Raw genomic sequence first — 23,422 nt, 5'->3', positions numbered from 1 at the left:
AATTCCATATCGTTGGACACTGAAGTAGTTCCCCACTCCCAGCTGTACGTCACTGTCTGTACTGTAACAATCCCTTAGCTTGCTTGCTTAGTTAGGTAGTTTGTTAGCGGTGTTTGCAAACAGAGTCTCACTGTGTAGCCCTAGCTAGTCTAGAACCCGCTACGTAGACCATACTAGCACCAAACTCAGAGAGCCACCTACACTGACTCCCAATTTCTGAGGTTAAGTTACCATCACACTAAGCTCCAAGCTCTATTTTAGAATGGGTGCACTCTAGCGAAGCTAAGGACAGACTGATGTAAACCAGACAACTCGTGCAGCAGCAGTTTAAACTAGATCAAACACTTCTGTCCTGTCATAAAGGATGCTAGGAAGATGAGGCAGAGGAAAGGAGACAGTCTGGTGACAAACAAACTGACTGCATCCTAGTTCCTAGCATGGGGTAACTGCAGTTTCAAACAGTGTTGTTTTCATGTGTGTATGCTCATGTGTATGCACATGTATGCTTATACCTGTGGGAGTTAGTCCTCGGACATTATCCACCTCTTAACATTTTAAAAATGTTTTTGTGTTTTCCATGAACGTGAGTTCAAGCATGTGTACGTCATACATAGACTGCATGGAGGCTCCAGCAATCAAACGTAGGTCATCTTGCTCTCACTGGCCTGGAACTGGCCATTACGTTAAGCTAGGCTGGAATCTGCTGTCGCTGCCTCCACAGTGCTGGGATTTTTAAGTACACACCCCATGCTTGGATTATTTGACATGGGCCGTGGGGATCAAACTCTGGTTCTTACTGACCAAGCTACCTCCTAGGTTCCCACCGTGCAAACAAAAGATATAAATTCTGAGCAGAATATAATGTTGCTGAGTAACAGATAACTGAAAGTGTATAAACTGGTGTCTCATGGCTTCCTTGTTACTCTTCAGTGTGTATCAACTGCTTTATCTTTTCCCCAAAGCTTAGGGAAAGTATACGTGTTTCCACTTGAGATTAGTGTACACCAGTTAAGCATACATACAAATGAAGTAGGCCTCAAATAAATGGCCTGGCTGTGAATAAATGATCCAAGAGAGATGGGTAGACTGTAAGTTGTAGCTAGTATTGCTGGGACCCATGCTGTTGGCACAGGTGGGATTGGGACCTGATATTCTTGGGAGCACAGGAGGGCTAGACTTACCTAGCCACAGTGGCTGGCCATGGGAATTAAAGAGTAGCCGCTCATTTTCCCGCTGGCAGGCAGGAGCTGTATAGATATCACTGCTGATTATTCGCTGTAGGTGGCTGTCTTGCCAATGTAACTCACGACCTTCAATGGCTCTAGTGAAGACTGTTCGTCTCGGTCTGGATAAAGAGTCTGGGGAAAGAAAATCAACGGCTGAATAATCTGAAGCTCTAACGTGGCTCTTCTATGTCCTCTATCAAAAACAAAAAATAAAACAAAACAAAAATCTCATCCCCTCCTCCCAAAAATCTTATACAGAGGGCAATAAATTCCTTTTTCTTTAAAACAACTTTCTACTGGGTCTCAGAGCCATATGAAGGCTTGAAGAAACAGCTCAATATTAAAGATATAAACTGTTTTCCATATCGGTCAGAAAAAAAAGAAAAAAGCAGCTAGGTAATATCCTTAACTAATCATGACTTGTTTCATTTGCAGCAGGACTCTTATTATTTGGTATTCATATCAGAAGCTGAAAAAATGACTCAGGAGCCTGACACAGGAAGCTTACGAGTTTGCGGCTAGTTTGGGTAACATAATACTCTTGTTTTAACAAACAACATCCCCTGCCTCAGGTAGGTCCTCTAAAAATAAAAAACAAATAAAAAACTGATAAATAAATGAATGAATAAATGATTAAATAGAAAAAAGCTGAGAGAGATGTTATAGTTTGTTGGCTTACAGTTTGTTCTCAAGAGAAACTGATGCTGACGAACATTCTCACTGAGATCTGACCATGCTACTTCCCTTCAGGAAAAGGACTTCGGGGAAATCAACACTACAGACAAGCCAGATCATGTCACCGCCTGTATCTGTGTCTGTTTGTCTGCCTCTTTCCTATTTTAAGAATGTTGAGTCTGTCCCAAAGTTAAATGCAATTAATGCTTTGGTGGTGATCCATGAAAAGGGCTTAGAACAGAGATGGACTCATTTCTCAACACAAAGTATACTGTGCCTGTTTCATCTTGCCGCTCTCACAGCACAGTAGCTCCAACACTGTGAAAACACGTAACTGAGACCCCGAGAGTTAGAGTCCCTTTGCAGGGGACAGCTTAGCTCTTTATTTGGAATTCCAATTTCTCCTCCTTCCTTCCTTCCTTCCTTCCTTCCTTCCTTCCTTCCTTCTTTCCTTCCTTCCTTTCTCTCTTTCTTTCTTTCTCTCTCTCTCTTTCTTTCTTTCTTCCTTCCTTCCTTTTCTTTTTTCTCTCTTCCCTTCCCTTCCTTCATTTATTTATTTCTGCCATTTTAGTCTTTGCTAGTCTCCCACATAGGTTAGCTGTATCTACTCAAATAGAATATAATAAAGTCTTCCAAAAGTTCACCTATTTTGGGGTGTGTGTGGGAAAGTTGAGATAGGGTTTAAATTGCTATGTAGCTGAGGTTGGCCTTGAATTTGATCCTCCTGCTTCTACCTCACGAATGCTGGGATCACCATGCCTGACTTCATGAACTCAGTTTTATAAAAAGAGTTGTGGTTAATGCATGCATTCGCGTACTTGAATGTATGTGTACCATGAGCACTGGGTCAGAAAAGGACACCAGACTCCCTGGAACTGGAGATACAGGCAGTTATGAGACTCCTGATGTTGGGGCTGGGAACTGAATCCAGGTTCTGTTCAAGAGCAGCAAGTGCTCTCAATTGCTGAATCATCTCTCCATCCACTGGGGGGCGGCGGGGACGGGGGGGGGGGGGGGAGCGCGAGTGAGCACTGGCTGCTCTTCCAGAGGACCTGGGTTCAACTCCCACCACCCACATGGCAGTTTATAACTGTCTGTAGCTCCAGTTTCAGAAGACTCAACATTTTCTTGGCCTCCTTGTGCACCAGGCATCCACATGGAACAGAGACAAATCAGGCAAAACACCCATACACATAAACGAAATGAAAAATGAATTTTAAAAAAGAATGGGACATGAATGAACAAAATGCAAGATCTACTTCATGAGGACTTATATAGACTCACAGGTATAATATCTAAGAAGATAAAAAACCCAGGCTGCGGGGTTGGGGATTTAGTTCAGTGGTAGAGCGCTTGCCTAGGAACCGCAAGGCCCTGGGTTCGGTCCCCAGCTCCGAAAAAAAGAAAAAGAAAAAGAAAAAGAAAAAAAAAAGAGGGGCTGGAGAGATGGCTCAGTGGTTAAGAGCACCGACTGCTCTTCCCGAGGTCCTGAGTTCAAATCCCAGCAACCACATGGTGGCTTACAACCATCTGTAATGAAATCTGATGCCCTCTTCTGGTGTATCTGAAGACAGCTACAGTGTACTCATAGATAATAAATAAATAAAATATTTAAAAAAAAAAAAAAAGAAAAAAAAAAGAAAAAAAGAAAAAAAAAAAACCCAGGCTGCAGAGATGGTTCAGGGGTCAAGTGCACTGGTTACTTTTCCAGAGGGCTCGAGTTCAATTCTCAGCACCTACGTGGTGGCTCATGGTCATCTGAAGATCCAGTTCCAGGGGGATCTGATATCCTCTTTCGGAAAAACTCTTTTTTTTTTTTTTTTTTTTGGTTCTTTTTTTCGGAGCTGGGGACCGAACCCAGGGCCTTGCGCTTCCTAGGTAAGCGCTCTACCACTGAGCTAAATCCCCAGCCCCCGGAAAAACTCTTATAAACATGTGTTAGCTTACAGGTGATTCCTTCAGCAATGGCTGAAGTCATCACCTGCTGCTGTCAGGCTGTGTATAAAAGGGCTGCCTCATCCCCCTCTCCCTCTGTTCCAGCACTGCCTCTCTCCCGCTTTCTCTCCTCCGTGCCCCACCCCCTTCTCTGCCCTTGTTTGTCTGCTTGTCTACTTGTCCACTCATCTGACTCAACCTTTTCCCAGGTCTTCATTCCACTCCTGTCCCCTCTGGCAAAACTGCTTTATACCAGATCTGGTGGTTGGCACAATTACTCAGGGGCATACCTTGGCATGGGCCCATCAGGTACCTTGCCACTAGCAACTGGATTCTTGGACTTCCTGCTCACAACCAGTCATTGTTGGATTAGCTGGACTGCAGCCTGTAAGTCATCGCAATAAATCCATAGATAGATAGATAGATAGATAGATAGATAGATAGATAGATAGATAGATAGTCATTCCATAAGATATGTGACTCTAGAGAACCCTGAGAAAGGAAGACAAATGAATGTCTCCAGACTGGGCATGGTGGTACAGGTCTGTAATTCTAGTACTTGGGAGGCAGAGACAGGAGGATTAGCAAGCTGGAGGACAGCCTGTGCCGGCCTGTCTAAAAACATAAACACAAAACAAAGAGTGAAAAAGAATAAGAAAAAAGGAGTAGAAAGAGATTAAGACATAAGCAGAGGCCTTGCAAAGGAAGTAAACATACAAAGCTACTGTTAAGAGGAAACATCTGAGCAGGAGCTACACCTTAGGGATTAGCAGATAGATAATAAAATAGTGCACTCACAAAGGTAGGACACAAGTGGTCTGATGACAGTGCCAGGCACTGAAAGCATGGATACTGGACAGTAGAGGAGGAGACAGTAAAACCCACTTAGAAGAGGACAATGAGATAGTGTGAACCCAGAGAGATTAGAAATCAAATGACAAAGACATTTCAAGCAGGAAATGACCAATGTCAAACACTGCTAAAAAGCCAAAGGTCAATTAAAATTGCAACTGAGAGGGCTGGAGAGGTGGCTCAGTGGTTAAGAGCACTGACTGCTCTTCCTAGAGGTCCCGAGTTCAATTCCCAGCGACCACACGGTGGCTCGAAACCATCTGTAATGGGATCCGATGTCCTCTTCTGGTTTGTCTGAAGACAGCAACAGTGTACTCAGATACATAAAAAAAAATTACACCTGAGAAGCAACATTCAAATTGGCCCTAGATGATACGTGACCAGTACAGAGCTTAGTACAGGCTGAAAACCTAAGTAAATATATATTACTCAAAAGAGAGAGAGAAGTAAATATATATTTTTCTTGGTATATATAGTAAGTATGCATGATTCTTGCAAATATTTGTTTGTTTTGGAGACAGGGTTTCTCTATGTAGCCCCTGCTGTCCTCGAACTTACTCTGTTGACCAGGCTGGGCTGGAACTCAAGGGATCCACCTGCCTCTACCTCCTGATTAAAGGTGTGTGCCACCACTGCCTGGATTCTTTGAGTTGAAAATACCTTAAAAATTATAAATAATAAGGTATTGTGATTATCTCCCAATCTTCTATATCCAAATTTTTCCCTACTCCATGAATCATTCCTATGAGTTACAAAATACAAGCCCACTGCTATGCCTCTCATCCTCAAGCAAAGCAAAAAAACTCTCAGAACTTCATGTACCTTTCTGGGATGCCTTTCTCTGAGGTATAAGAATTAAGAAAAATGGTTCATATCTAGGGAGTAGGAGGGGGTTTGACTTAGAAATACAAGCAAAGGAAGAGGCAGAATACATGAACGAATACAGCACATCTGTCTCTGTCCTTCTCTGCATGACAGGATTCTCTGTGTATCCCTGGCTCTTCTGGAGCCCAGGCTGGCCTCAAACTCAGTGATCTGCTGGCCTCTGCCTCCCCTGTGCTAGGATTAAAGGCACACACCACCATCACCAGACTCTTTTAGACCTTCTGAAACAATAGTTTTTGTTTGAATGTTTAATTCCATAACACAGAAATGGGAGGTTTGGAAATGTTCTTCTAATTTCTCTTTATTAAGTTTTATTTTGACACAGGGTCTTACTATGTAGCACTGGCTGTCCTGGAACTCAGTTTGTATACTCTGGCTGATCTTGAATTCATAGATCTCTTTGCCTCTGTCTCCCATGCTGTGTACCAACCAGCAGTCCTTTGCTTTTTACTTTGAAGCAGGGCCTACGTTTCCCAGACTGATGTACAATGTATGACTTTCCTGCCTAGCTGGAATTACAGGCCTGGGCCACAATACCTTATGACACTTGTACTTTGGGTAGGCATTATACCTGAATGATTTTTCCCGTCTTAGTTAGGGTTTCTATTGCTGTGATTAAACACTATGACCAAAAAACAAGTTGGGAAGGAAAGAGTTTATTTGGCTTGTATTTCCACACTGCTGTTCATCACTAAAGGAAATCGGGACAGAAACTCAAGCAGGGCAGGAGCTGGTGCAGAGGCCACGAGGGGATGCTGCTTACTGGCTTGCTCCACATGGCTTGCTCAACCTGCTTTCTTATGGAACCCAGGACCACCAGCCAAGGGGTGGCCCCATCTACAATGGGCTGGGCCCTTTCCTATTGGTCACTGATTGAGAAAATGCCTTACAGCTGGACCTCATGGAAGCATTTCCTCAACTGAAGCTCCTTCCTCTCTGATGACTAACTTGTGTTCAGTTGACACAAAACCAGCCAGTCTACTGCCTTTGTGCACATTTGCTTGTCAAGTACTGTATCTATAATGTCTACGAAGGAGAAGCCAAATCCAGCTGAGAACAAGAGGGAGAGGGAGTATGGAGCGTTCTGAGGGAACGATGGTATAAAATAATAACTTAAAAAAAGAAACAGGGGGTTGGGGATTTAGCTCAGTGGTAGTGCGTTTGCCTAGGAAGCCCAAGGCCCTGGGTTCAGTCCCCAGCTCCAAAAAAAAGAAAAAAAAAAAAAAAAAAAAAAAAAAGAAACAGGCAGGGCTGGAGAGATGGCTCAGTGGTTAAGAGCACTGACTGCTCTTCCAGAGGTCCTGAGTTCAATTCCCAGCAACCACATGGTGGCTCACAACCATCTGTAATGAGATCTGATGCCCTCTTCTGGTGTGTCTGAAGATAGCTACAATGTCTTCACTTAAAAAAATAAAAGAAACAGGCATAGACTATGCAAATGTAGTAGATGGCTAGAGAGCATTGAAGAGCACATGATATGAGTGGTCATAAACTTAAAATAAGACCATTTACCATAGTTATTTCTCCCCAGTTACACTCAGCTACACAATCACAAGTACCAAGTAATTAGAAGACTTGATTAACTAGGGAGAGAGGATGGGGGGCATCCATCAAAATCCTAAAGGAAAGGAACCAGCAGCTGAGAATACAGTAGAGTATGTTCCTGCAACCACAGGCAGCAAAGACTACAGTAGCACGTGCAATCGCAGAATAAAGAAAGCTGAGGTAAGTTCAAGGCCAGCCCTGGGTGTGAGGTTTTTTGTTTAGATCTTTATTTGTTTATGTATTTTATGCATATGAGTGCTCTATCTGTAGAGGACATTCAATCTCATTACAGATGGTTGTGAGCCTCCATGTGGTTGCTGGGAATTGAACTCAGGACCTCTGGGAGAGGAGCCAGTGTTGTTAACTGCTGAGCTGTCTCTCCAGTTATCTATAATAAGATCTCAGAGACTGGCGGGGGGGGGGGGGGAGGGAGGGAGGGAGGGAGGGAGGGAGAGAGAGAGAGAGAGAGAGAGAGAGAGAGAGAGAGAGAGAACACAAACAAACCAGCTAACCCTCAGATTGGGCTGTGGGTGGAAAAGAACTGATAATAATAAGAACCAACACAAAATGAAAATTTCCAGAGAAGGGACTGTAATGGTATATTTTTGATCATCTATGCTACTAAAGTCTATATTAATGTGATGGCTTCCTGGGTTATGTAGTTAGATGAGGGCCAGGAGTGGGTATCTTAATGAAGGGACAAAATTATAATCTCTTCAAGGATCATTAACTTAGTTATCTTAAGTATATTGGCAACTAATTATGGTACAGTAGAAGACAACGAAGCAAAACAATTAAAGTGATGTTCCCCCTTGAGGCTAAACATGCTGATAGCCATTATTTAAGAGAAAAGAGACCAAGTATAAGACCAATGTTAGACAGAATCCCCACCAGTAATGACCTGAACTAAAGAACAATGGTTAACATCAAATGGCCTGCGTTAGAAGGAAAGCATGGATGCTGTGAATGCTTGTGAGCAGCATCTGCAGACAGCTGCAGACCAGCGGGCACAAAAGGCGGAGGATACAGTACTACTGTAGTAGATTTGTCTTGGATGGGGCAGGAGTCTTGGCAATAACTTGGGAGGATGTACTTGTACTGTATAAAAATATGAGGAAGACAGAGGAAGAAGCAAGAAGAAAAAGGAAGGATTTGGTAAGTATACTACTTGTAGAGATCCATGTGCTTACCTCTACATCAGAATGCTGGCAATACAGGATGGTGACATAATATCTGGCCTTAATTAAGACACTTTAAAAAAATATTCATTTTTAGAGCATTCATTGGTGTTTTGCCTGCATATATGTCTGTGTGAGGGTGTTGGAACTCTTGGAATTCGAGGTGCAGACAGTTGTGAGCTGTTATGTGGTTGCTGGGAATTGAATCCAGGTCCTCTGGAAGAGCAGGCAGGGTTCTTAATTGCTGATCCATCTCTCTAGCCCCATCAGGACACTTTAATAAATTTTGTTGTCTTTTGGTTTTGGTAAGTGTGATGGTGTGTATTTGTTTGGCCCAGGACTGGCACAATTAGAAGGTGTGGCCCTGTTGGAGTATGTGTGCCACTGTGGGTGTGGTCTGTAAGACTTTCATCCTAGCTGCCTGGAAGCTAGTATTCTGCTAGCAGCCTTCAGGTGAGGATGTAGCACTCTTAGCTCCTCCTGCACCATGCCTGCCTCAATGATACTGAACTGAACCTCTGAACCTGTAAGCCAGCCCCAGTTAAATGGTGTCCTTTACTGAGGACATGGTCTGTTCACAGCAGTAAATCCCTTCTGTCCCTCCTTTAAAGTGGGTTTCCTAAGCTATGCAAACCAACCCAAGCTGAAGCCCAGAACCTGAAGGTCAGAGAAGAATTGCACAGAAAACCTTAGGACTTCATCCTGGGCACTGAGGATGCCCTTGATGTGGAATAGGACAGCATCCTCAATGTCAGACAAATCCTTATACTTAATTAAGGTTTAGCATCTTGAGATGAATTAAAAGAAAAGCTTTTCTTATTTAGGATAATAATTTTGACTGAAAAAAAAAAAAGGCTACCAGGCCACCACTGTCCTGGAACTTTATTGCCCTACCTTTGAAGTTCTAAACACAGGATCCTTGGCTCACCTGGGCTGTGGCTGGCACTCTGGGAAAGTGCATTGGTAATGCTGGGCAGTTCGTGCCCATAGTTCCCGTCCTCCAGGGGACAGATATCCAGGTCGCTCCACTTCTGCAGCTGCTGAAGCCAACAAGATTTTTCTTCCAGTTTGCAGTGTGGGTTTAAAATTATACACACCCATAAAGCCCCTAAAAGACAGAGCAGTCCACATTCTTAGTGTCTGTGAATAACACCCGTGCCTTTGCTTCAAACTTCAGCACCAAACAACCCCAATGCCCCCAAAGCAAAAAACAAATAAAACCGTCAACTTCGTTCTGTCTCATACTTGTGAAAGATACATACATACATATATATTACACATTGTATAGAGATATGAATATAATTTCTAAGATTTTCAGAATTGGCTAAGGAACTAAAACTTGTGAAACTGTAAGCCAAATGAATCTTAAGTTTCTGTCAAATAGTGTGGGCTCAACAACGTGAACGTGACCTAATAACAGGTGAGAGCCTGTGTTCGGTCCTTAGAAGCCGTCTGGCAGCAGAGATGGAGAAATAAGCATAATACCACATGAACGCCAAGTGCTAAGATGTGTTTAGGGCATAGGGCTGGGAGATGGTTCTGTGCTTGCCTTTAAAGTGTAGAGATACTAACTGAAGATGAAAGTTTACTTATATTGGCTCAACTCTTTTTTATTTAAAATTATATTTATTTATTCATTTTTGTACTTTTTGAGACAAGATTTCATTATATTGTCCTCCTGGATCTCTCTATGTAGACCAGGCTGGCCTTAAACTACATAGACCAGCCTGCTTCTGCCTCTTGAGTGCTGGGATTAAAGGTGTGCCACCATACTTGGCTTGCCCTCTAGTATAAAAAAAGAGAACAGTACAGTTGAAGGCTAAAGCTTAGGCACTGGAAACCTCCTCATACCTGAGTGATCTGACTAGGCCTGATACCGGAGAGGAGACTCAGAGAAAGCAACAAGAGTGAGGCCAAGGTTTGTTTGTTTGTTTCTTTGTTTTTGTTTTGTTTTGAGACAGGGTTTAATGTAGCTCAAGTGGCCTGGAACTAAGAAACTGAATATGATCTTGAATTCCTGTTTCTCCTTCCTCCACCTTCCAAGTGCTGAGATTACAGGTGTGTGTCAGCACGCCTGGTTTTATGCAGTAGTGGGGATTGAACCCTGGACCTTATACATGCAGAGGAAGTATTCTACCAGCTGAGCCACATTACCAGACCTTGAGGCTAAGGACTTTGAGAGCTAGGTTAATGCCATGCACCTGAATCCAAGGGAAGAGGTTTTCTTTCAGCAATGTAAGTGACACAATTTAGAATCCTTAACAGGAAGGCTCAGTGCTGCAGAAGCAATGACCTGAGATGAGGGAGATGTGGTAGAATCTAAAGTGTTTCACCAGCTAGAATTAGCAAGACCTTGCAAAAATTGATAGCAAATGTTCATAAACATGTGTGTCAGAGGCAAAGTGACAGGGTGTGGGACCTGTGAGGGACAGAGACTCACCTAGCTCGTCCCAGAGCTGCCTACACTTGTCTGTCATGCTTGTTCCTTGCTGCCTCCAGAGTGTGAGGCGGGGATCAGCCATAAATTGTTCAGTGATAAGTGTCAGCATCCTGGCTCCGTTGGAATCTCTCATCCGAAGCATCTCTCGAACCTGAAGTACAAGGACAGCAAGTGATTGTAACTGCACAGTACAGAGAGGAGAAGGTGAAGGACGGACATCAGGTGAGAAGATGATGTGTGTGCATAGTACATCTAAGAGGCCAAAGAAAGCCTCTCAACTCTGTATGTGAAACTCCTTCATGTATCAAGAAAGCCTGTTATATATAATGAAACACCTCTTTAAACACACTAGGATAGCCGGAATAAAGGGACAATAACAGTATTGGTCTGGATGTAAAGAAATAAGAACCCATATACTGCCTGCCAATGGGACTTTAAAATGAGGCAGCAACCTTGGAAAATAATCTATGTAGAACTTATATAAGAACGTTAATAGCAACATTTTTTTTTAGAGTAGCCAAAAGGTGAAAGCAATCTAAGTGTCTACTAACAAAGGATAGATAAAATGGAATATTATTTAACTGTAAAGATGAACCTTTAAAACATCAGGCCAAGAAGTGAAAGACATCAGTCACAAAAGACACACACACACACACACACACACACACACACACACACACACACAATTTGAAAGTCCAGAATAGGGAAACTTATGCAGACAGACAGTAGATTAGAGGTTACTAGAGCTGGGGGTGGTAGGTGATCATGGAGGATGAGAGATGAGAGAGAGTGTTAGTGTGGAGATGAGGCTGCTATCTGCTCCAGTTATTCTGTGTTGAATCAAACATATCCTTTAGGCTGTGATTGCCTAGACTAATCCATTATAAGACAACAGTTTGGTCCATGTTGAATGCGAATGCAAATGCTGATGCAAAGAGCCCCACATCTTGTTTGTGTAAGTAAATAACTACCATCTGCCCGCCACTAACCAGGGGCACATGACCTTACATGTGGACTGCATCAAAACCATGTCAAACAAGCAGACTTGTGAATTTATTGAACACACCAGACCAACAGATGATGCAATCTCCTTATCTAGGTCATATGAAAGAAGGGACACTTAATAATGGGGTACAGGGGCACCTGCCAGCTCATCAGCAGACCAGCTGACACAAAACCATCAGCAGGTGAATGAACTCTTGACTGACTGTGTCTGGGGTGTCGGCCCGGCATGACCCCCTTGCTTGACAGTGCCTGCTCGGACTGCTGTTCTTCCAGCCTGGCTCTTCATCGTGAACCAGCTCTGGACTTGGAACCCTCTCTGTATCTCAGAACAGTCTGTGACTGGGATCTCATGTCAGTATCTTTGTGTATGTGTATGTGTACATGCACACGTGTATGTCTGTGTGGAAGTTAGAGGATGACCTTGAGTGTTGCTCCTGAGGTACACATCACCTTTTCTTTCATCTCCCACTAGCCTGGAACTCTGCTAAGTAGGCTAAGTCAATGCAGTCCAGAGATCCAGCAATTCTACTTCTCATTTTATCAGCATTGCAGCCAACTGACTGCAGGTGCAGCTTACCAACTGAACCATCTTCCCACCCCCTTATTTTAATGTTTTCATCTCACCCATTTGAGTGACTCTCTTTGCATGTGCCTGTTCTCTGTTCTTGAATTAAGAGAGGGCTCACTGAGCTATGAAGTTCAATCTTCTTGTAGCAAAAAAAGAAAACTGTGCACACCACACTTACGCTTTCTGGTATACCTAGCTTACTTCACCTAGCTGTCCTGGGTGCTTAAAACCCAGCAGGAGAGGATAAGCAGAGCCTCACAGTCAGGTTATTCCACGGAGCCCTCCCTCTTCTTGTAGCAAAAAAAAAAAAAAAAAAAAAGGTAAATTATCTGCTTCTCTGTATCTGTACATACATACATACACAATACACACATACATACATTACACACACATACACAGGTAAATAGATGGATGATGGATATAAAGATACTTTGTTCATCCACGGAACCCAGGAAAGGGGGAAACAGAACTACTCCATATAGCTATGCTCTGAGCTCTACACTGATGTCACGTTATAAGATCTGCCCCTAGGTTTTAAATTAAGAAACCCTGTGACTGTAGTGTGAAGTCAGTACTAGTTGGTAAATCAAGACCAACAAAAGAGACATCACCTGTGAATTTTCTTTTAAATAAATTTGATGTTGTAGAAAGACAAACATCTCTGTTTCTGAAGTAGCTCACTTATGTCTGATAGGTAAGGGATAAACTTCTTTCCAAGATGAGAGTGTAAATTGTGATGATGACTCTATACTAAGTACCTGTGAATATACCAACCCCATGCCAGCAAGTGTTCTGCCATGTTCTGTATCTCCAGCCAATCTTATAGCGGTTATATGGGTAAGCAATATATATTATATTATATTATATTATATTATATTATATCATGTCATATCATATCATACCTTAGTAAAGGTGTTAATGGAAAGAGAGAGAAAAACAAACAACAAAACCCAATCCAGGCTGCCTGGCATGGGCACCTCCAGTTTCAGAATACTCTCTTCTGGAACTCTGTTGAAACTCGAGTCTCTGGTGCTTCATTGGGCAGCTTTTGAGTCACAGTAGAAAGACAATGGTTCTTGCTAAAGTTCTCCAGCACTGTGGGCTCATTTAGAGAGCAGAGTAAAATCAGACCACCAGAGGGAGGGCTCCGTGGAATAACCTGACTGTGAGGCTCTGCTTATCCTCTCCTGCTGGGTTTTAAGCACCCAGGACAGCTAGGTGAAGTAAGCTAGGTATACCAAAAAGCGTAAATGTGGTGTGCACAGTTTTCTTAACATTTGAAAGGAGGGAGGAAGGGAGGGAGGAAGGGAAAAAAAAAGGAAGGAAGAACGGAAGAAAGGAAGGAAGGAAGGAAGGAAGGAAGGAAGGAAGGAAGGAAGGAAGGAAGGAAGGAGGCAGGCAGGCAGGCAGGCAGGCAGGCAGGCTTGCTTTTCACTTACCTTGGCAAACATTGAATTGAGCTGCTTCCCAGAGCCATAGTAGCCCCCCTGGGAGAGAAAAAGCTTCACTTGTTCTTTCACCTGTTCTTCATCCAAGTGCCAACAGTTCTCGTCATCGATGCTGGCCCCAGCTGTGGGGTCAGGGGCACCTGTGAGGAACGGGAGCAGTGTGGGCACACAGATGTAAATAGTGCTTTGCAATTGTGCGGCCCTTCAGAAATGTAAGGTGCATGCTGGTTTTACATCCGCAGGAGTCACAGTTGTAGCCCTCGAAGGTCTTTGACTACTGAAAAGCCCATGATAAAGTACACATATTGTGGTGGACAGTGGTGGCACAGGCCTTTAGTGCCAGCACTCAGGAGGCAGAGGCAGGTGGGTCTCTGAGTATGAGGCCAGCCTGGTCTATAGATTGAGTTCCAGGACAGTCATGGCTTCATAGAGACCCTGACTCAAAAATCAACAAACATACACATGTGCGATTGTTAAACACACCTTTGGTCTCTGTCCTACATTCTATGACATACGACGATTTTTAAAAAGATTTTCAACTTATGTGTCTGGGTGTTTTGCCTACATGTATGTCTGTGCATCACATGTGTGCAGTGCCTACAGAAGCCAAAAGAGGGCATCAAATCCTCTGGGACTAGAGCTGTTAGCTGCTGAGAGTGCTGAGAATCAAACCCAGGTCTTCTGTTGAGCAACAAGCATTCTTAGCTGCTGTGCCTACCTCCAGGCATGGTAGACAACTTTAAAGTTCTCGTAAGTTTCAAAGTGGTGTCTTTCTGTGTGATGAATTGGGGCTAACAGTTATGAGAAGCTAGACAGTCTCAGAATTGGCTCTGCTCACTTAGGTAGAGAGTTGAGACATTTAGTCCCTTATGTCAACCTCTAATGACAAAAAATGAGTCCTGAAGGCTAAGTTGTTCACCATTGATTTTAATCGATTATATCTATGCAATAACACTTCCAAATCAAATGAACGAACGAGACCCAGGAACAGAATATGTAGAGCTTCCAGAGAGTAGAACAAGGGGGTGGGTTCTCAAGTGCAGTTCACCTGGACAGAGTACGGAAGCATGGCCTCTGGTAGCATATGCTTCTTTGCCTTATATATTCTTCAGCTGTACCTTTGGTAACATTATAATGAACCTACAAATGTAAGTGAAATGTTTCCCTGATTCTGTGACCTAGGCCAGCAAATTAACTGAACATCAGGAGGGTGTGGGAACCCTGATTTGTGGTCAGTCGGTCGGCAGCCAGCTAACAGCTAAAGCAACCTGAGGCATGAGGCTGGCATCTGAAGTAGGGCAGAAGAGGGGAAGAGCTCTGGAGATAGAGTCTTCAACATGTAAATCTTACACCATCTCCAGGTAGTCAGTTATCAAAATGAGTTACATTAGAGGACATGTTGGGGTCTGCTGTGGAATTGGTTGGTTGGTGTGCAGGGAAAAAAATCTCTAAATAGTTCATCATAGAGCTCTGGGCTGCATTCTGAGGCTATGATGGGGAACTGACTTTGTTTCTCCTCTATATCTTCAAGACATAGGAGGAGAACCATAATATTTCCTCCCTAGTAATGTGGTATGCATTACTTTGTTTTGTCTCTGTGAACTTCAAATCTCTATTAACATATGTATATTATGTTTAAAACTAAAAATATTTTCTTAGAACATAAAAGTGTATTTTTAGCTAGGTATGGTAATGTAAGCCCTTGGAGGCAAGAGAGTGGCCAGGCCCTGCCCCACAGAAAAAAATAATGAAAGAAAAAAAGAGTTGGGGATTTAGCTCAGTGGTAGAGTGCTTGCCTAGCAAGCGCAAGGCCCTGGGTTCGGTCCCCAGCTCCGAGAAAAAAAAAAAAAAAAAAGAAAAGCCCAAAATCAGGCCACAAAATCCCACAATCCCTGAGTCTGCCCCAAGGTCAGGCCACATAATCCCTCCAATCCCAAACTACTTTGGAAAGCTCCACCCTGCAAGAAACCCTATGAAAAGTCTGCCTTCTGCTCACTTCTCTGCTGCTTTTTGGCGGTCCAAGCAGAGGCAGCAGAGGCAGCCGAGGCAGACATCTGTTTGTGCTTTTCCCTTCCAATAAATCTCTTGTGTGAGGTGAGGTCTGCTGTGTGGTGAGACTGTGTGGTGCTCCTTGGCTACCAGCATACCCTTCCCCTCTTAGCTGTCACACTTACAATGGTGGCATGCATTATGTGAGCCCCAGCATACCTTTCCCCTCTTAGCTGTCACACTTACAATGGTGGCACGCATTATGTGAGCCCCAGCACTCAGGAGGTAGAAGCAGAAGGGTCTGGAGTTCAAATCCATTGATTACATAATAAATTTAAAGACAGCCTGGGTTACATGAGACATCTTAACAAATAAATATGTTGCGTTGTATTTCACCATAAAACTATTTCCTAAAGCACAACAGAGCTGTATTTGTGGTGACATGATTTTGCCCGACTTATCCTTCCTTACTTGGTTTACCTCAGCAAAATCACTTAAAACACAGCTGGAGTTACTCCCACTTAGACATCTTCCCTGAACGTTTGTTGGCTCCTTGCTCACACTTCAATCTCTAGCTAACTTTGAATAATGTATTAGCATAGCGCTGGTAACTGTTAAGACGATTATTGTGGACATGCTTTTGGAGTGTTTTGGAACTGATTTGGTAGCTTGGCAGAAAAGGAACTGAGAAGTTAGGTTAGGCCAAGGACTGGGTTTCTGGGTCCTGTGGGCACAAAGACTGAGGAAAGAGAAACAGTAGTGGTCTTGCAGCAGAAGGCAGAGGCAGCTGGACCAATTATTATGCTAGGTGATTCAATTAGGAGATGAAAAAGCAGAATTAGGAGTCTGCCTAAGAGAGCTGGTTTTAATCAACTGGACTACAAGTGTGGAATGATATCATCTCTCAGGATTTGAGGAGGTTTGAAGAGAAGTAGAAAACCATAGAGTACTCTGGATCCTCATGGTCATAGCAATTGTGGAAGAAATCAGGTTCATTAATAACATCTAATGTGGTCTTACAGAATGAACTGCTAGGATAATAGGGCTAGGTCACTGCAAAGAGAAGAAGAAAGTAAGTCAATATTTAGGCAAGATATAACAAAATTGGTGTGACTAGTATTAAGGCTATTAGTCATTTGAAAAAAAAGCATGAAACAGTAAGAGGCCCCACAGAGGGTGCGTGCATGTGTGTGCGTGTCTCTGTGTGTGTGTGTGTGTGTGTGTGTGTGTGTGCGCGCGCGCGCGTGCGCGCGCACGGGCATGGCGCTTGTCTGAGTAAGATGTGATCTTCCTATGTTGACAAGGCTAGCCTCTCAATTTCATGGTGTAGACAAGGTTGGATTTGAACTCTGGATCCTCCTGCCTTGGCCTCCCAAGATTTACAGATGTGTAGCATCATGGGCAGAACCACAAGATATTTCACAAGACACTTCTGTTTAAAAAAAAAAAAAAAGATTTGTTTATGTAGATGGGTGTTCTGTTAGCATGTATGTCTTCATATCACAAGGAGTCTATGTGAATAACTTCAGTTATATGGACTACAGTTACAGATGATCGTGAGCTGCCACGTGGGTTCTGGGAATTGAACCTGGGTTCTTTGGAAGTGCAGCCAGTGCTCTTAACCACTGACCATCTCTCCAAACCCAACATTTAAATTTATTAAACAAAAACATGTAGTCAGGACAGTACCTCTAATCCGAGCAACTTGTGAGGCTTGGGGAAGAGGCCCTCTTTGTTTAAGAGTTCTGGCTGGAGCAATGTAGTGAGATCTTATTTCAAACACAGAACACAGCAAGCCAACAGTTAGTATTTTCCAAGAGCTTGTCAGTGAGCACAGTGCTAAGCACTGAGACGGTGAGTGAGCGGAAGATAAGCAAGGCTGAGGAGCTTAACTCCAGCCAGTGTGCAGCTCAGTGGTAGAGCACTTGCCTGACATATGAAAGGCCCTCAGTCCAATCCCTGGCACTGCCGGAAACTAAAAAGGTAAGAGAATATAGACTATACATTCATATCTGGATCTACTGATCTTAAGATATCTGTGATATAAAAACCAGGGAAAAAGCTGTTTTTTTTTTTAATAAAAAGCTCACAAAAGCTGACTGGAAAAATGAGTCTGTGTGTCATGATAAATGGATGACATCTGAAATCAAGGCTAGCTGAATTATCTATAGAGATTCACAGAAACGGAGGGGGAAAGATTAAGAAATGCCCACATTCCAAAGTCAGACAGCGGAGGAGAAATATAGGAGTAAGTGAGGAGAGCCATTTCAGTTAGGTGAGCAGTCCCTGGAGCTTATAACTGGGATCCTTAGCTGTCCACTAACTCTCAGTTCACACTATTGGTTTAAATTTAAATTACATTGAATTAAGTTGTTCTTATAGAGGTTTGTTGGTTTGAATATTTTAGCCTATTCACTAGAAAGAATGAGAATGAGGTGACTTACCTTCTGGTAACACGTCAAAGTAAGTAACACTTTAGTGTGATGTGGGTCCTTCCTCAGGGTGACGGGAGAGGATAAAATGGAAGGAGTTTCTTTCATAAATAGTTATTAATCAAGCCAGAGATGAAGCACATAATTAGCTAAATAAGAAATATTACACCATCTCTAATCTAAAATTCTCTAATGGTCTACTGTTAGGATAAATCCACTCTAAACCATTTCAGGAACTGGCTTTTTCTCATGAGGCTATATAATGCCACATGTTCTAAGGGAGCTTGAGGTCTAGGGAACCAGCTCCCTACTCCTGCTCCCTGAGTAGGAACTCATGTAGCTAAAGTTGCATTGAACTTGCTGCAACATGAGAGTGACCTGAGTTCTTGATCCTTTTGCTTCCAATTCCCAAAGACTAGGATTGGCCATTAGGTGTGGCCACTGTACTTAGTTCTTTTGTTCTTAAACAACTTTTTGAATGATAAAAGCAGCATATATTTCCTATAGAAAGTATGCCAAAGCATTAAAAAAAAAAACCAAAAATCAAAAACCCACCAGTCATAGTTTACTGCTATTAATGACGGGGCCATGGTGGTGCACACCTTTACTCCAGCACTAGGGAGGCAGAGGCAGGTGAATTTCTGAGTTCAAGGCTACCCTGATCTTCAAAGTGAGTTCCAGGACAGCCAGGGCTATGCAGAAAACTCTGTCTTGAAACATGTGGGGAAAAGTAACTAAGTTCTACTTTTATTCCAGCTCCAGGGACTGGACTCAGGTCCTGGTACACTCCAGGACAGAGCTTATCACTGCCTTACATTCCCAGATGTTAAATACTTATTATAAGTTGTAGAAACTCTATAGCAAAGATTATTACATAGTGATTAAAACTGTGTAACTACCAACAAAGTCAAAGAAGTAAAATGCTACTAAAATCTCTGCCAAAATGTCTAGAAAGTAATTGTTTTCAGAAACTAAGACTTGCCACACCTTAATCCCAGGTAGAAGCAAGTGGATCTCTATGTGTTTGAGGCCAGGGTGGTCTACAGAGCAGGTTTCAGGACAGCCAAGGCTACACAGAGAAACGCCATCTCACCCCCCACTCCCCACCCCCACCCCAAAAGAAAAGAAACTAAAGAGTTAATTACAGTTGTTTGGACAAAATGAATTGAATAAGGTTAAATTATTACAAAAGTAGAAAAATTCCAACCTCTTAAAATACAACACAGTAGAAGGGGGGGGGAGCGTTGCTTTTAATAGTGGTTGTGAAAAAGCTAATTTTTTTAAATCAAGGAAATGTTAAACAATTACCATTCACTTGGTTGATTTCTGAGTTGGAGGACAGAATTTCGTCTGCCAGCTTTTGTGCAGTAGGAAGAACTTCAGTGTGGTGTGCTGTGATTAAGTATTGAATAAACTTCTGAAGCTGGTCCCTGTTCATCTGGAAAAGGGTTTCTGAGATAGGAAGACGAAGTTTGACTTGCTCTGGTTTCCGGATCCTGTAGAGAGAGAGTGCTACCACATGAGCACAGTAGAATATGTCCTTATTTCCACAGCCGCAGCTCACCGAAGTGATTTTGCATCGATCAAAACTGATTGCAACTTTGTAAGTGACTGCTGGCTCCGACGCAGTGGCTGCTTCCGTCACTGTGCCACTCAGATGGAAGCCTAAGGAGACAAGGAAAACAGCCTGTTTGGAGGGAGAGCCTTCAGGGCTAGCGGGCTCACCAGTTCACAGTCCTTCCACTGTAGGACAGGTAGTGAGTCTCTGAACGACAAGCTCTGGGAGTGAGACTTAAGTATTGTCCGGAAGGAATACAGTCTAGAAACACAAGAATTCTTTTTCTTAGAGTGAATTTAAAGTCTGTTGGACTTTAAATCTCTTGGACTATAAAAACTTTTTATGTACTTTTATACATATTTTTCTGGGAGGATAGTTCATAGTTTTCACAGCAGTCTGAAATGTTAAAGAGCTCTTAAATGTTAGGGATAATTCTTGTAGTAGATTTTGAATTTAAAATGGCAATAAAGACAAGTCTACAACAACACAGGTACAATCTAGAATCCCGTGAGGACTATAGATGAGAGGGAAAAGGAATTCCATGAGGGAGAACAGAAAGAAGAATAAGTATGTTCAAGGGCATTTCATCCTTAATCACACAATTCCAAAATGGTGACCATATGGAACAATCAAAATGCAAGAAACCCAAGATACAGAAAAGTTCATACAAGGATACTATATAGTACTACGTCTCTATTCACAAGGCCCGCAACCCCAATAACTGTGTAATACAGAAAGAATGCTTTATTATTTTTTTTTTGAAACAAGGTGTTGTGTAGTCTGGGATGTCTCTAAGTCACTATGGAGTCAAGGATGACCTTGGAATCCTAATCCTCTTGCTTCCTCCTCTGAGTCACAGTGGAATTACAGTGTGCCACTATTCTCAGTCTCAAGCGTGTGCACCAAGCCCTCTATCAGCTGAGCTATCTCCTCAGTTGGAATATGGTGTTCTCTTAACAAAAGAAGTAACAGAAACAACACTGCTCACTGGGAAGACCCAACTGCTTTACACAGTTTTCTAGGTATCTCTGGGATGATTCTTCCTCACACTGTCTTCAATGGCACACACCTGCAAAAACCATGTCAAAACAACCCTAGGATATCACAAAACTATCATATTTACTGAGTACTCTAATGCCCAAGGACTTTTATACCTTTAAAGTTTAATTTAGGGTTAAATTCAAAGGGTTAAGCTTTTATTATTAGTCTCTCTTACCAGTTGCAGAGCCTGAAGGATGATGGGTAGATCGAGGACCGGCACTTAACAAGAACACGTAACATTTACTCCACTAGCTCTAGCGGGCCATAAAGGCCAACATCCCCATTTCTATTCTATAACAGGCCTGTCTCTTGGTGCAAAGTAATCAGGGATGGTGGGCTTGCAGAGACTTGTATTGTTTGGGGAATACAGATATAGACTGCTGCTCCTGTTTTACCTCATTCACATCATGTACAAGTTTAAAACAATTTTTGAATAGCAGAGGCAAGTGGATCTCTGTGAGTTCAAGGTCAGCCTGGTCTACATAGAAAGTTCCAGGATAGCCAGGCTATAGAGAGAAGACCCTGTATCAAACAAAACAAAAACCTACAACCAATTAAAAACATCTTAAATACTTTACTACTGAGTGGACCCTGAATAAAGTACCAAATACTTTCAAGGGGTTCTTGTTTAGTTTATAAGTAGTAGTTTTTCCTCAAATCACAAAGCAAACCTTAAAATGAAAAATAAATTATTTCAAATTTCTATCCCAACCTGTGATTTAGACTCCTTCTCTACACAGTTCAACCTTGTTTAAAAATATAAAAACAAAATCATACCATAGTTCCTTCTCCATTACATATCAAGATGTGTGTCTGATATCTCTTTTTCTTTTCTTTTCTTTTCTTTTTTTTTTTTCGGAGCTGGGGACCAAACCCAGGGCCTTGCGCTTGCTAGGCAAGTGCTCTACCACTGAGCTAAATCCCCAACCCCTGATATCTCAACTTCTAGAAAAATCACTGGCCTTTTATAGTTACAGGCATGCTCTGAGCTCCTGCCAGAATACCATCTTGTAAGCCTGTTACACTTTCTTTATCTTCAACACACAGCAAGTATCACTTAGGCGAGAATCAACAAATGTGTCAAACCCACAGTGGTGGCACATGACCATGACTGCAGCCCTTGGGAGTTAGAATAGGAAGACCATGAGTTTGGGGCGAGCCTGGACTATATAGACATTAAAAGACTTTGTCTCAAAAACAAAAACTAAAAACCATCAAAATGTCCTCACAGGGCAGGAACAGTGTTTGGAAGAAATACTCCCTAGAATTTGCTGTGCTCAAATACGCACCAAACTCCCTCTTACAAACCCATGCATGAGCAGGATGCAGTGGCGCACAAACACATCTATAATCCAGAACTCTGGAAGCAGAGGCAGGTAGAGTTTGAGGCCAGCCTGGTCTACAAAGCTAGTTCCAGAATAGCCAGAGCGACACAGAGAAATCCTGTGTCAAAACCTCCCAAAAAGCAAAAGCCCAAACTAAGCATAACTGGTGACTTACAATAGGCATTGTTCTCCTGCTTAGTAAACTGACTGGCAGTACAAACAGCAATAAAAATGGTCCAAGAGGTTCCCTTGACACTGTTCTCATCATTATAATGCTGGAGAGTCCAGAAACAGCCTGGACTCAACCTTAAGTAAATAGAAAATACTGAGGGTGATTTTCCATTTGGATATATAAATGCAGAATAGAATAAGAACAGAGTAGAATAATAGAGAACGTTGTATATATGTGATGAAGCCTCTCTTTTCCAAATAAGGAGATCCTACAGTCTACACTGCTTAGCTCCAATATCGCTTCACAGTGAACCTCCTGGTACCTCAGGTTATTGAATCATTAAATGAAAAGGCCTTGGCATTTATGCCTGTGGAGTTTATATTCTAGTTTACAAGAAAGATTTTGTCCAGAATCAAATAATAAAGACCTAAGAAATAAGCACTTCATTGATTGCCCAGAACAGTTATGTAATTTTCATGATTATAGTCATGAGAACAAAATCTTAAATGACCATAATTTCTGAAATATCCCAGGCTTTAAAAATTAGAATAGATTTATAGTGATTCTTTCAAATCAGTGTACTTTCCAAATACAGTCAATTGCTTAGTAACCCCCTCTATCCTGCCAGTACTAGGCATTGAACTCAAAGTTTTATGCACTCTTCCACTGAGCTAATTGGTTCTTTTATTGGTCAAGAAATAATTTTTAAATGGTAATACTTTTGAGCATGAACACATGTTGGGTATTTTCTTTTGTTTTTAATTTTTATTTCTTACGTGTGTTTGTGTGTGTGTGGGGGGGTGCAATAGTCCTGTGTGGTCAATGGACAACTCTCTGTAGTCTGTTCCTCTTCAACCTTTATATGGGCTTTGGGCATTGAACTCAGGCCCTCGGCTTTCACGGCATGTGCCTATACCGATTGAAAAACCGTACCAGCCTACTCCCCCTTTATTGAAAACTCATATCATTTCCACATTATCTTGTATTTCTGGTACCTAATACAAGACTAACATGGAATAAATATACAAATGTTTGCTGAATGCAACAGCTTTGAATTTTTTAGTGTCTCTTCAATGATCATAGGACACTGTGACATGTGCTGGGATCTCTTTCAAGTACTTCAGACTTGTTCCTACTACACAGCACAC

The 23,422-nt window shown here is 42.3% G+C and overlaps 1 protein-coding gene and 1 long non-coding RNA gene across 2 annotated transcripts in view; one reads left to right on the top strand and one right to left on the bottom strand.

Moving 5' to 3' along the window:
- LOC148005993 (uncharacterized) overlaps window positions 1-23,422 on the top strand; it is a 1,435,680-nt gene that overhangs the window by 539,566 nt on the left and 872,692 nt on the right. The gene's annotated exons all lie outside the window — the stretch shown is intronic.
- Window positions 1-23,422, bottom strand: part of Zswim5 (zinc finger, SWIM-type containing 5) — a 117,431-nt gene that overhangs the window by 15,736 nt on the left and 78,273 nt on the right. The window contains 5 exon segments of the mRNA NM_001401321.1: window positions 1,182-1,358; window positions 9,225-9,404; window positions 10,737-10,887; window positions 13,749-13,897; window positions 19,487-19,843. Of these exon segments, the coding sequence (NP_001388250.1) occupies window positions 1,182-1,358; window positions 9,225-9,404; window positions 10,737-10,887; window positions 13,749-13,897; window positions 19,487-19,843 (1,014 nt within the window).

The sequence above is a fragment of the Rattus norvegicus genome, chromosome 5 (assembly GCF_021556685.1).
Source record: "Rattus norvegicus strain SHRSP/BbbUtx chromosome 5, alternate assembly SHRSP_T2T, whole genome shotgun sequence".
In the NCBI taxonomy this organism is placed as follows: domain Eukaryota; kingdom Metazoa; phylum Chordata; class Mammalia; order Rodentia; family Muridae; genus Rattus; species Rattus norvegicus.
This window is presented reverse-complemented; position numbering and strand designations above follow the sequence as displayed.